Here is a 14,797-nt window from a genome sequence, read left to right as displayed (position 1 = left end):
AAAGCATTATAGAAACTAAATTATAAATTATGATATGTAATTGCAACAAAAATTACGAATGAATGTAGATTCACATTTAGAAACATCACCACATTAGTCCACATCATTTTCACTTCGATGCAAAATATAGTATTTAATTACATTTAATACTATTGCAGTTACATTGTAACTAACAAAAATTCCTCTCCATATCCAGAATCACTTTACTGCTCCGAAAAATATTCATATAGCAATAACTTCAATCTGTGCCACAAACTGTAAAAGTGGTCGTTGAAACTGCTTTTTTCAGTGTAATTAAATTCTTTCTTTTACAAACATAAATTAATAACTAAAAAAGGCTATTAATTTATTACTCTCGGAGAATTTAACTTAACTTAAATTAATGCAGGGAGAAGCAAAGGGATGTAAGCGGAAAATAAAAAAATGAGGATGTCTAGTACTGAAGATCTGAATTGTAGAATATACAGTAGCGACTCGTCCGCCATCTTGGAGTTAAACGCCGCTTTCTTCCTATGTCTGCTATGGTGAAGTAGCACGTTTTGCCTCTAAACTGTAGTTTCTTATTAACTCCATGTTAATCCACAGTAAAGAAGCACCAAATTCAAGAAGCAAAGCACGTTACTGTCTGACCATCGATTACATGGAAAGGCTAATATCCGGTTTATAGGCGGAAATGGACGTTATGTATTAGCTTATAGGGCTGTTAGTTGGTTTGTTTCAGATGTGCACTTTTGCTTCTCTATTATTTAGCCTTAGTTTTGTAAAAATCAAAATTTGCTCACAGCAGCATATTTTAAATCTAAAGTATATTCGATCCATGTTCTTACGGCAATAATTAATTGATTTATTTATTCACAACGAAGTTTTGATCTTACCATTTTGCTTTTACGTTCCTGAACGAAATGAAAATATTTTATTTTCTTTTTGTTGTTTCCATGGTAACTATTTTTGTTTCCCCTATTTTAGTTTTGAGAATGCAATAAATGAATAAGGCATTAGTGACATTAAAAAACGCGTGCATAAAAATCCCATCCTTATTTTCTCTTCTCCCCTGCTACATTCATTCAGATGGAATCGTCTTTACTTGGCAGATTGCCGAATTACATACAATCCGTGGTCAAACAGTACTTCATTATAGCAGACACAGGAAGAAAGCGGTATTTAACCCCAAGATGGCGGACGAGTCGCTACTTAATCTACTAACTACAGCTTTAACTAGTACGAGTGATAGAAAGAACTCTTCACTGTTTTGGAGCAAGATATTGTATCAATTGCCCTGTTAGGTGATGCTATACAACAGCATTCTGAAAACCAAGACTGAAGATTTACTTTCCAGGTTAGTGAACATAAAAATCAACTTTGCTGGTGTATTTGAAAATAATAATAATAATAATAATAATAATAATAAATAAAACGATTGTGTAGTGTACATGGTAAAGTTGAGACTATGCTGACTTCAAATTGTAGGCTAACTCTGATTAAAAGGCTTCAGTACTTAAATAATTGCTAAAACAATGTTATGTGAGCACTGTTAACGCACATCCAAATATTTTCAGACAGAAGTATATTTTCAGTATGTTACCGCCAGGCCTAAGGCAGAAATACATGAAATACACCGCCAGCTCAGTCATTCCAGCCGAGTACTGCAGTTTCAAAATTGATAAAATAGTGACGATAAAAAGTTTTTCAAATAACTTTTGCTTTAGATGTTAAACCTAATTTTGTTCCAGAAAATAATTTTTATTAATGGTTTCAGTTAACAATGTTTAGCAAGATATAAAATATTGGCACTATCGACTAAAAATCAATTTGAGATCGAGGGTTTGCCAACCGCTGTTATAAAGCATGACTTAAAAAAGCTTTTCAATGCAAGCCTACCTAGGTTTTCAGCTTTGCATACGTTCTACTCAAAACTTAAAAATGTCTGCATACACCCCTTTGCTTCAGACGGCCTCAGCTCTAAAAAAAAATATTTTCTTGAAAAACTGTATTCTAACAGTTCATAAATAATAAAACCTAAACAAATCAAAAATAAACAACTTCAGCAGTGGTGAATATTTATCCTTCCTTCTGGCTTATCTACTGCAACTATCATGACGAGAACTGTATCACATACTTCTAAATATGGTAACAGACTGGGAACAAACCTAAACGTTACATTCGTTAACAGCCTTGAAGAATACTCAAACATATATGGTCACAGTGATACTACCAAGTACCACGATTAAAGAAAAGAAATACCCACGCTATTCAACAAGCATGGCAAACAGAGTCCTGATCAAATCAGGACAAAATAGAAAATACTGATTTATAACCAACTCTATGGCCAGTGTGTTGGGGAAAGTCATGCAACAGCTGTTTCAGAGCTGTAGTCCATGCACTTCTGGTCACTGCAGTCAGAACTGAGTGTGGAACAGAACACCCCGTTGCTGTCGAAGCTACTCGTGGGGTGGGTGAGAGTTTTTCGATCGACCACTTTGCTGTCGGAGGAATAAGGGGAAGATCTTTCTTCCCTGCGAACTCTCCGGTTTTGTCGTCGCTCCTTCAGCATCGTTTGGATATGTTGGACCTTTTCTCTAAGCACTTTGTCTTCATCTTGTTTGCAGTCTTCATCTGAAAAATAAACGAGTGGTTGTTAAACTGCCTGACTTTTTTTTTAGACAAGGTGTTCCAAAAATGACTGATACATTTTAAAAAAAATCAATACAAACTAAACGGGCAGCAATAGAAATATACCGTTTGTTGCATTATGCTTAGTACAACAGTAAATTTTCAGACAGACAAACTTTCAAAATTAGTTACAATATTCCTCGACAGATGGCGCTATAGGCATTTTGAAAGGTATAAAAGAAAACCCAGTCAGTAAAAGATCGCCAAAATGACCGGTATATTTGAAAAATCAGAGCTGCCCGTTTAGTTTTTATTGATTTTAAAATGTATTTTAGTTGAAATATATTTTAAATTCATAAAAAAAAAAAAAATTCTGGAATCGTTTCAATAAGTTGCCTTTCCAATTAACTAAACTGTTGCATATGCAAATTAGGGGTGGTGCTAGAAAATCGAACGATATATTTTAGAATTTCGTTAAAAAAATAATATAGAGTCGAGGTCAGCGTAATGAAAAATGGTTTCAATTAAAAAGAAATCTATTGATATCCTCATAGTTAAAGCTGTTAATTCGGCTCTAAGATTAGAATTTTTCCTGAACGGATATTGTTCCACTTCAAACGAGCAACCAGTGCACTGTAAAAAAAATTCCGAAACGTTACTGATTACTTCCGTGGAACGTTTCAGGATTTCTGAGGTTTTCATCTGCTATCCGCGTAGAAACAAGTATTTTACAATCAAGTTTCCTGAATTGCTACAAGTTGTACGAATGCAAACTATTCACTGTTGTGAGAAATATTTTTAGCTACCAGCTTAAAGATTGATTGAGAGTGTTTATTTAGTGTTATTGACTGTAAATCGATTGAAGCCCATCCAGATTGACTACGCTCTCAATGGGAGCAAATAAGTCGATGGAGAGCTCTTACTTGCAGTTCTGTTCTAACTTGGGCAATCGTTGCTTCTGGTGCTTTCTTGGTAAATCAGGAAGGTTACAAGTAAATGTATTAAGCCTACCTAATTTTTGAAGGTTCCCATGGCTGTAACCGGGGAGATTTCCAAATTCTTCAGAGAGTTTCAAGAATAATTTCAGAAAGGTTACTGACATTTAGCGGAGAGCGTTCCTGGTTTTTTCAAGATATGTTACTGGCGGAAATTGGGCACATAAGCTGCCCATTATTTTCCAGGAACGTTCCTGAATTGTTTTTACAGTGTGATCAAAACTGAATGTTAAAAAATTTGCTTTTAAGATTTACCGCTCCTGTAACCTTTAACAAAAGATTTTTATGAACGCCAATCCACGATAGTACTTAACTCACCTTTGACTTTGCTAGGAATGGCAGTCTTCGAGAGCTTTGACTGAGCAGCGGGAGTATTTGTTGAGCAGAGGCACTGAGCAGAGGGGTTGCAATGAGACGAAGCCCCGAGCAGATCGTTTAGAATGTGAATGACTGTGCAAATGTTGCGGCGGGGGCGACCGTTCTTGTCTTGCAACAGAGGACTTAGTGTACCTGAAGGTGAAAGCAAGGTCAAAAGTTAGATGCTTAATCAATTGATCAAAGGTTAGTTCCTAAGTTTGTTTTTATTCATCTGTATTAATTAATAATTATTATATTATTATAACTTATTCTAGGGGTTCTGATCTTCCCAAGCTGTCTATGGAAAGAACTGAATCCCTAGAATCCTCACCAAGGGTTCTGAAAGCTATGATTGATTCAATTACTGTATTAATCATCATCATCGTTTTCAGCAGTTAACAATACACTGCTGGATGAGGGATGGCCAATAACTTCTCGCCCCCCCCCCTTCCAACTTTATCAATTTGGTGCTTTTGATTTCTAATGAACGCTGAAAACATGTTCTTTAGAAATCAAACAGTCCAGCTTCTGATTTCATGAAAATCATCTCTGTAATCATGAAAATTATCAGAGAGCAACATGAAAATCATCAACATCATTTTTGAAAGTTAGCATAAGACCTTGCTAGATGAAGGACTTCTATAACTCACTTTTTTTTTTTTTTTTTTTTTGAATTCTACAATTTGTGGCCTTTGATTTCATGAAAACCATCATCAAAATTACGAAAATCATGATGTGAAGCAACATGAAAATTATCATCATTTTTAACAGATATCAATAGCAATACAATGCTGGAGGAAAGCATAATACTTTTTTTCTTCTTTATACAATCTGCTGCTTTCAATCTCTAATGAACACTGGAAACGTTTCTCTACGGTAGAAGTAATGATAAACGGACTGCCTGTGAATTACGAAATTATGCTGTATTGTGGCGCATACATTGGTGTAATGCTTTAGTTTAGTCAAATATTTACACTGGAGAAACATTTTAAAGATATAGTACTGTTTGTTTTCCTTAGCTGAGACCTGGCGCCTTTTTGCGCATGCGTGAGCTCTGCTATGATTTTAACAAAATAGGGAGGGAAATCCGGAAGTAAAAGATGCGGGATAACGTGCTCAGCATTCTTCCAATGCTAGCATCGAAAAAGACAGAGACAGCAAGTGCGAGCGAAAAGTGCCCATCCTCAACCTATCGCCCCTTTTTGTAATGGAATCTGTCCTGAGTGGTGGTCTTTGCTTTTGAGAACGGACAGTATTTTTAAATGTATTGATATTAATCTTAATAATCAGTTTTAAGAAAAGTTAATAAAAAGTTTTAAAATAACTTTTTTACATAGAACAGAGGTACAATAAAATTGTTAGTTGCAAATTTGTTCTGGGACTAAAAGAAAAACTATTCCAAGAGAAGAAATTTCTAACAAAACCTATTCATACATTTCTAAAAATCTTACCAGAAAATGTTCCTGAAAAGACTCCTCGGCCATGATGGAACATGCTTTCGATTACAGCACCACCTTGCCGACGTGCCACACAGCAGCGGCCCTAAATACAAATAAAGATAAGTCAATGCCACAAAAAATATCAAAATAAATAAATGTTTAGTTCACAGTTTTAAGAGCACTCATGACGTAACATGAACTTTTAATATCAAATATTAAAAAGATTCTCAACGAAACAGATGATTTTTTTTAAAAACTGCAATAAACACAGTAGTTTTTATTTTTGCAAGAGAGCCAGTAAGACACCACAGACCAAAGCAAAGTAGTTGGATTAATATTCACATTGAATGCACTAAAAACCTGAAAACTATTTTCGAAACAATTTAGAATTAAAAAGATATAAATAAGAAAATAAAACTTAAATAATGTATAAAGGTTCATATTAGGCATTTTTCTTTTCTATCGTCAAATGTGATATAAAGCATCAAATGATTTTCAATTGGAATGCTAAGTAAAAACTGACTTCTCAAAAGACTTTAGGGGAAGTTGGGTATAATAGTGAGACACGAAACTTCAATTACAGTTTTAAAATAAACAAACACAGAAATTAATTTCTTTCAAATGGAAAAATATTTGAAACTGAAATAGGTATTTTAAAAGTGGATCTAGAAAAAAATAAATTCACACAAACAGAAAAAAAAATCGAATCGCGGCTTTTTTTTACTGTTTTCCCAGTAAGTATTGACAATGAAACACATATGTAAAAAAGCAGTCAGAAACTTTGTACAATGAAATGAGTAAAATTTCGACAACGTGTACACATGGACAAATAAAAACAATTAAAAAGTAAAAAAAACTCTGCAAACAGCTGCTTCGAGGTTATAAAAGCAAACCCCTTCATCAGTGCAAAAAGAAAAATGGTTCAGAAAGTCTGACAACGGACAAGTGAACGAGAAATACCTAATTCTCGTTTCAATATTGTGCCCCATGGAACCTCTCTGCGACTACTTTTGTGGGAGTATCTCAAGTCATTGGTCTACGACGATCGTCTCAGGACCCTCAACCATTTGAAGAACAACATTTGTCCGTCAAGCTGCTTCCAACATACTTGTGAAGATGCTGGAGAGAGCTCAAAACCGACTGACGCAGCGCATAAAAAACAATAGACGACATCTTCCTGACAGAATCTTTAAAACTGGGTAAACATAAATGTTTATTGTTGTTCCTTGCGGTGTTTGAAGAGTAAGACTTGTAATCGTTGTTAACGAATAAATTAGTGACTTCTGCAATGTATTTTTTTTATTGAATAAGCATATAAGTAAATTGCTTTGCCCCACACTGTACCATTCGAATAGATAGGCTGCATTCGCCAACCTCGACCGGTAGCTATCCATCGGTTTATCACATGACAACTAATGACGTCAGCGGCTACTAACCGGTTGTTCATCAACCAATGCTTCATCGAAAGCTTTCGGTTGATCACCGGTTACTTGCGCAGGCATGGCGCAGAACGAATATCACGCAGGTGAAAAATACTTATTATTGGTCAAAAATGTCACGTGGTTCAATGAACCAATCAACCAGCGTAAATTGCGGTCAACCGGTGAGGCTAATAGAACGACATCGGTAGCAACCAGTTAACTGGTAGCTCTCATAGGACGCTGCGGTTAGTCACCGGTAAACCGGTTGAGGTATGCGAACACAACCTAAATGATATTTCACACTCTTAGGTTCCCCGTACCTTCCACTATTAGGATTTACCCGGTTCAATAGAGCACAGAAGACAGCTCTGATTTTTTGATCCAGAGCAAAAACCAAGCAATTCCTGGTCCAGCATCCTAAGGGGTATTGATTCACTTGGAGGGCTTTGACCACGACAAATTTACCATGTCCCAGCCACCATTAATGAGCACATCGCTGATCGAACCCCGCACCCTTCCGGTTATGAGTCTGACTCCCAACCAATCAGGCCACCACAGGCTCAGTAAAATGATACTTTATACAGTGGCCGCCGCTTATATGAATCATGTTTGTCCTAAATATTTTGATTGTTGATTCCGCAAAACGACTGATTCAATACAGCGGCTAATTCAATAAAGCTGGATTTAGTCTTGTTTCTGACGATTTGATTCAATAAAGCGGTTGATTCAGTTTACCGGCGTCCACTGTACTTACAAAGCACAGTATTGCCAGACTTACATCACAGCTTTCGTTCATCTTTTTGGTAAGAGCCGACGAAGACAACTGCTTCAGCGTCTGAGTCAGGTTGCGGGTGGCTTCCGTGAACACCTTATTGCTGATCGAGTTCGAAGACTCGGCTGGAACTCTTGGATCGGATGGACTGGCGCACTTGGGTGATGGAGGAGGAGACGGCATGGAGGTGATGGACGAAGAGACGGCCGACACTGGAGGGGCGCTGAATGGAGATGGGGAATCTGGATGGCTGGTGGAAGTGGGCGTCGTTGGGGGTGTGGGAGGGGAAGACGTGGTGGCAGGACTGCTGCTGTGGGGGGCTGTGGAAACAGTGGATAGTTGTAGCTGGATAAACATCATGTGGTCCCCGAGCCTCATCGTCAAGTTTAGAGGTGACCTTCCAGCTAGGAAGTTATCGACCTGCAAGAGAAATTAAAACATTTTTAGTCTCCATGCAGCAAGACTTTTAGCAAAAATTGGTTCAAAGTATACGAAGGCCTCTCCGTCTCGGTAAAAGTGAAAAAAAAAATGTTAAAAGTAAAGAAACTTGATATATGAAATGTAATTACAGTGAGCCTTTGATCTGAAATGCAATATGATCCCACATCAAACTTATTGCCCCTAAGCCAGGGCTAAGAACTATACGCAATAAGCCAGACAGCCTGGTTATTACATCCATAGACTGCAGACTCGTTCTTATAACAACTCATGAGTCTCAATAGGTGAATAACCAAGTTTGGCAGATTTCATCTCATTGAAGCTGAGAGTGCCAACAAACTGGTAGATGAAATAAATAGTTAACTTTGAAAAAAAAAAGCTAGTTTCAACCAGGATTATTGCTCTGTCCTTTGTACAGGGTGATCAGCAAATAAGCCATGATTTCAAAATTAAATATCTCTGCAACAAAGATCGATATAATTATCCCTTAAACTGTACGTTTATTAGCAAAACTGTAAAAATCGTGCACAAAAGTTTAGAAAATTTAGTTACGAAAATCGTCAACAGATGGCGCTGCACTCACAATGACCTATCAAGAGCCTTTAAAGTATAAAGTGATCAGTACGACTGTTGGATAGTGAAAAAGAGGCTAGCGTAGAAAGTAAAATAATGTATTCCAATGAAGAACGCGTGTTTTTGGTACTGAAATTCCACCGATGACAACACAGTCCTAAGGCAACACGTCGCAGTTTTCAAAACCGATTCAATGTTCTATTGAACGTTACGTTAAACTTTTGGAACAATTTGTCAGCAATCAACTAGCGTTGGAGGATTGACCAGATATCGACTGGTTTTACTGACACTGGAATAGATTGGCCTCCATATTCTCCCGATCTGACTCCTTGTGACTTCTTTCTGTGGGGCGCGTTGAAAGACAGTATATGTGGAAACAATCTCGCTACTCTAGATGAGCTTGATTGGTGTTGAATGTGATTCCATTACCGTTGAGATATTGCAAGACGTCATGTCAAATTTCATTGTTAATTTACGCAGCGTCATTGCTTCGAACGGTGAACACTTTGAAAAAATTGTATTCTAATTGCAAAGCCTGCTTCACCTCATTGTTTTTTTTTTCAGACTCCTTTCAGGAGAAAGAGTTTTCAGCGCAGAGCGCCATCTGTTGACAATTCTCGTAATTAAATTTTCTAACTTTTTGTGCACCATCTTTACAGTTTTGCTAATAAACGTACAGTTTACCGCATAATTCTATCGATTTTTGTTGCAGAGATATTTAATTTTGAAATCAGGGCTTATTTGCTGATCACCCTGTATATTTGGGATAAAGACACTTATGTAGAATACAATAGGAAAGTATAATCATCTTAATACATAATTAAGCTTGAAATCGTGGATAAATACATTTCAATTTCTTTCAATGGCTGTTTCACTGTAATTACCTTCATACTTAAGGTAGGCATCTGGTTACCTAATTTTTAATGCTCAAATGAAAACTGTAAATTTCATTTACAAAATCAAGAAATAACAATTTTTAAAAAAATACTTACTTGTGATTCATTTAAAGTTTCCAATGCTTGCATAACACATTGCTCTGGATTTTGTGTCTGTAAGGAATTAAAAAAAAGTAATGTATATTTTTTGTTAAATGCAAACATAGGTTTTTTACGTTTTGAAAAATATAAAAAGAAATCTTTTAATTAGTAATTAGATTATTTGAATCTCAAATTTGATGCAGGTTGCGTGTTTCGGTCAGAAAACGAAACTCTACTATCATCTACCTGATTAACTTTTTCCAATTTTATGACAGAAAAATAAATAATTCATTAAACTTTAAAAAGAAAAAAAAAGGGAAAGAAAGATTTTTTTTTGGGGGGGGGGGGATCTCCTTCTTAAGGGAAAGTTGCTGCTTCAAATCGAAACAAGTGAGGTCGTATTGTATCTCAGTTTTCTTTTAAATCCTCATATGTAACCAATGGTCGAGTAACGCTCCTGACGTCATCAACATTGTTAAAAATCATCTGTTTAGAAATGAAAACATTTTTCTTCTCATTTTTTCTAAGCAGTTCCGACTTATAAATAAGTAAATGTCAAACTTAAATTAAGAAAGCAGACCATCTCAAAAATAAGGCATGTGCAGAAAGGAGAGTAGGAGACTTCTCACTGTTGTGAAAAATATTTTTAGTTCCCAGTTTAAAGATTAACTGAGCGTATTTATAAAAAACATCGGCTTCAGGTCGTTTACTGCACGTCCAGGCTGTTTAAGTTCCCAAAGGAAGCGAATAAGTCTATGGACTTGCAAGAATTATAGGTGAGCAAAATACTATACTCACGAATGGTACAATATGTGCTTATTTTTGAGACATTCGAATTTTCAAACCAATTCGACATGTTTCTATTTTTGAAACAGCTCTATTCGCAGAAATGATACCGTCTGTGCTTATATCTGATTAGAGCAGTACTTCAAAAATGAGAACATGGTGAATCGATTTTAAGAAGAGGGTATATTTCAAAAGTAAGAACTTTTAATTTTAATGTCTCGACATTAAAATTAAAAGTTCTTACTTTTGAAACTGTCCTTACTCCAAACTGTCTCGGAGCCATTTTGAGTAAGTGATGTTCTCAAGAATAAGCGATTTTGTCTCAATTTTAAGAAATCTTTTTTAACAGTGAACAATGAAACTCGCTCCACGACATGATAATTCGATAACATGTTTTGGTAATGTTTAAAATGCAGAGAAAGGCTTTATTGTGACAGGGTTGAACTGGATTATTTAATTACAGGGTTGAACTGATCACTTAACTGTTTTACTGGTAAGACTGTGTCATTTCAGGGGTATGAAGAAAGGAAAAAGTGGTCAATAATGAACACCATCTACTGGAGTTATCGAGGATTGATTCACTGGAGTTAGGGTTAAAATTTCAACTATCAAATTATCACCAAACCAGCAATTGCTTCGTTCAAATGTAGAAGCAATTTTCACCTGTCATATCTTGACGGGCGATTTGCTTGTAAATAAGAAAATTAATTTCAGAAGGAATGACTTTCTTCAAGGTGGTAAAGGAAAACTGAAAAATGAAAAGGAGTAAAATCCCTACAAACTCTAAGAAAAGAGAAAGGGACTGAAAAAAAAAAAAAGGAAATCTGTAGTTTCAATATTTAAAAATTTACAGCTTGATGTAAAGTAAAAATAAAACGATATAGGGCAAACGAAAATTGGACACAAAAAGATTGATTTACAGGGCGTCCAAGAAAGGACTCCCTGATTTAAAAATTAAATATCTCGAAAATAAAGGCCTGTATTGGAATAAAATAAACTGTATGTTTGTTGTGAAACCCATAAAAATCATGTACAGAAACTTGGAAACTAGTAACAAAAATTGCCAACAGGGGGCACTGCACGCTGTAATTGCAATACAAATCCCCATAAATAGTGCTGCGAAGGGGGTTGAACGATAATTTCTAGCATAAAGCCTCTGAGAGGCAAAACTACTGCTGAAGCAGCATTATTTATGGGGATTGCTATTGCAATAACAGCGTGCAGCGCCCCTGTTGACGATTTTTGTTACTAATTTCCAAGTTCCTGTACATGACTTTTATGTGTTTCACAATAAACATACCGTTTATTTTATTCCAATATCATCTTTTGTTTTCAAGATATTTAATTTTGAAATCAGGGAGTCCTTTCCTGGACACCCTCTAATATCAGTATGGTCACGTATTTCCAATAAATTTTATTTTATTCCAATATCGTCCTTTGTTTTCGAGATATTTAATTTTGAAATCAGGGAGTCCTTTCCTGGACACCCTCTAATATCAGCATGGTCACGTATTTCCAATAAATTTTCTTTTATTTTATTCCAATATCGTCCTTTGTTTTCGAGATATTTAATTTTGAAATCAGGGAGTGCTTTCCTGGACACCCTCTAATATCAGCATGGTCACGTATTTCCAATAAATTTTCTTTTATTTTATTGAAATATCGTCCTTTGTTTTCGAGATATTTAATTTTAAAATCAGGGAGTCCTTTCCTGGACACCCTCTAATATCAGCATGGTCACGTATTTCCAATAAATTTTATTTTATTTTATTCCAATATCGTCCTTTGTTTTCGAGATATTTAATTTTGAAATCAGGGAGTCCTTTCCTGGACACCCTCTAATATCAGCATGGTCACGTATTTCCAATAAATTTTATTTTATTTTATTCCAATATCGTCCTTTGTTTTCGAGATATTTAATTTTGAAATCAGGGAGTCCTTTCCTGGACACCCTCTAGTATCAGCATGGTCACGTATTTCCAACAAATTTTCTTTTATTTTATTCCAATATCGTTCTCTGTTTTCGAGACATTTAATTTTGAAATCAGGGAGTTCTTTCCTGGACACCCTCTAGTATCAGCATGGTCACGTATTTCCAATAAATTTTCTTTTATTTTATTCCAATATCGTCCTTTGTTTTCGAGATATTTAATTTTGAAATCAGGGAGTTCTTTCCTGGACACCCTCTAGTATCAGCATGGTCACGTATTTCCAATAAATTTTCTTTTATTTTATTCCAATATTGTCCTTTGTTTTCGAGATATTTTATTTTGAAATCAGGGAGTCCTTTCCTGGACACCCTCTAGTATCAGCACGGTCACGTATTTCCACACGTGGTCAGGACAAAGCAGAATACAGCGAGTGGGAATAAAGCGAATTTTAATTTCTTTCAATTTAAACCAATTGAAAGGGAAAGGAGGATTCTAGATGACTTCAGAAAGTTTGTGTCCAAAAATAGCAAAAGAAAAAACCGACAAAATGGTGGAATTAATAATTTTAGTCAGACGTAGTATTTTAAGACTATTGCATATCACATACGATATTCGCCAGAAAATGAGCTGATGAAGTTGTATTATAAGCAAAGAATATGTTGTTATAATTTTCTAATTTTTTTTGTGTGCAAGCAGCATCAAAGAAAAGATATGTTTACACATAGTGATAATATATTTGTTTATTTTAATTTAGTTGACGGCGGAAATTTTTTAAAAAAGTGTTTTGAATGTATCTCATTTAATAAATTGTATATCTCTGAAAATCCATGCACGAGAAATGTGATTTGAAAACACGTAACCGTATATTCTAAGTAATTTTAATCAAATATTTACTAACACTCCGTTTTGCTCATGTGTAAAATATTCTTAACTAATTACAAGGTTCAAATGTAGTCAGAGAAAACCAATACTCGTTTTCATTAGTTTTTCTCCCTAAAAATTACAAAATTTCTTTTTCTTTTCCCCATTTTGCTTATTTTTAGATATTTTAAAAACATTAGGTTATGAAAATATATTCAAAGCTCTATTGCAACCTTTAATATTCAAACAAAATTTTTAATGAAATTTCTTATTATATAGAAACTACTAAGCTCACTATTTGTCAGAAAACTTCAAGAAAATATTATGGTTTACATAAAAAGGGAATAAAGTAAATAAAAGTCACAATCATAATTACCATTAGGCCTGTTTCCACATTTGGAAGAAGAGTTAGTTTAGAACCTTCTGCTATATTATTGTCTTCCAATGACCCTTCAACCAGCTGTCTGTAATCGAAAGAGAGAAATTAAATTTGTAGTAGAGATTGAAGAAATTTCTAATGTTTTAAAATTCCAATTAGTCGCAAAACTGGTGTAATATATTTGCAATGCTTTTAATTAATATATCTTTCCTACTTTCTGGATAATTTATTTCCAGTTCTAGAGCTTGAATGTACCACCTAAACTGTGATTTAAGAAATTAGCCAAAGAGGTAAAACATTTCAATTTCGCGCGGACAAAGCTGCTGTCTCACTGGACACGTCATACGTCATACCCTACGTAAGTGAGTCGGTCTTACCTTTTTCTGCCGCCATTAGCAAGAGGTAGCAGCGCCTCCTATACTTGAATTGTAAATTAGAAGCACTACGTAATTTGTTGCATCTTATTTCATATTCATATTGCTTAATCATTAGTTATTTATTATTTATCGTCAACATTTGTTTAATATTTAAAACTGCATAATTACTTCTACTTTTACTTCTTTACTATCACAGTAGAACCTCGATTAACCGAGATTTCTGTGAACCGAGGCGATAATTTTTCAAAGAAAGGCAGCAGACTTTTTAAAAAAAGTAATGTAAATTTAATAAAATGATGAATTTTCAATTTGAAAATAATAATATTTCCTGGAATTTTATGTTTTTTTAAATGCATCTTCCAATATTTAACTTGGCATTGTAAAACAATTAATTTGACTTTTTCAAACTTACTACAAGTTATTTTGCAACACTGTAAAAACGATTCAGAAACGTTCCTGGAATAGAGAAATAGGCAGCTGATGTGCCCAATTTCTCTCAGTAACATTACTTGCAAAAACCAGGAACGTTTTCCGATAAAAATCAGTAACCTTTCTGAAATTTTCTTTGAAACTTTCTAAAGAATTGGGAAATCTCCCCTGTTAAAGCCAGTCATTTCTCGGAAACCTTCGAGAAAAAATTTAGTAGATTTAATGTAATTGATTAGAACCTTTTTGATTAACCATGTAAGCTCCAGGAGCATTAGAAAAAAATATGGCCAAAGCTATGCGAGAATTGCAAGTAAGGAATCAAGCATCTCCTTTTGCCTGCGATTTCTGCATTGTAAAGCTGCAGCTATCCAATGACTTATTTGCTCCCATCTATAAAATTGTTTGCAATTGTGAACTCGGATACATCGGGGTTTTTCCTGCTTGTTCTTTGA

At 35.0% G+C, this 14,797-nt stretch overlaps 1 protein-coding gene across 1 annotated transcript; it reads right to left on the bottom strand.

Moving 5' to 3' along the window:
• Positions 1-2,103: 2,103 nt before the first annotated feature.
• LOC129228674 (midnolin homolog) lies at positions 2,104-13,890 on the bottom strand. The gene is made up of 7 exons (XM_054863358.1): positions 13,886-13,890; positions 13,537-13,624; positions 9,598-9,654; positions 7,601-8,014; positions 5,414-5,504; positions 3,924-4,115; positions 2,104-2,613 (listed from the first exon to the last, which is right to left on the bottom strand). The coding sequence occupies exons 1-7, from the start codon at positions 13,888-13,890 to the stop codon at positions 2,345-2,347; spliced, it is 1,116 nt and encodes a 371-aa protein (XP_054719333.1). The 3' UTR covers positions 2,104-2,344.
• Positions 13,891-14,797: the final 907 nt, after the last annotated feature.

Source organism: Uloborus diversus, chromosome 8, assembly GCF_026930045.1.
Source record: "Uloborus diversus isolate 005 chromosome 8, Udiv.v.3.1, whole genome shotgun sequence".
Lineage (NCBI taxonomy): Eukaryota > Metazoa > Arthropoda > Arachnida > Araneae > Uloboridae > Uloborus > Uloborus diversus.
Note: the sequence above shows the minus strand (reverse complement) of the source record. Positions and strands in the feature narration are given on the sequence as shown.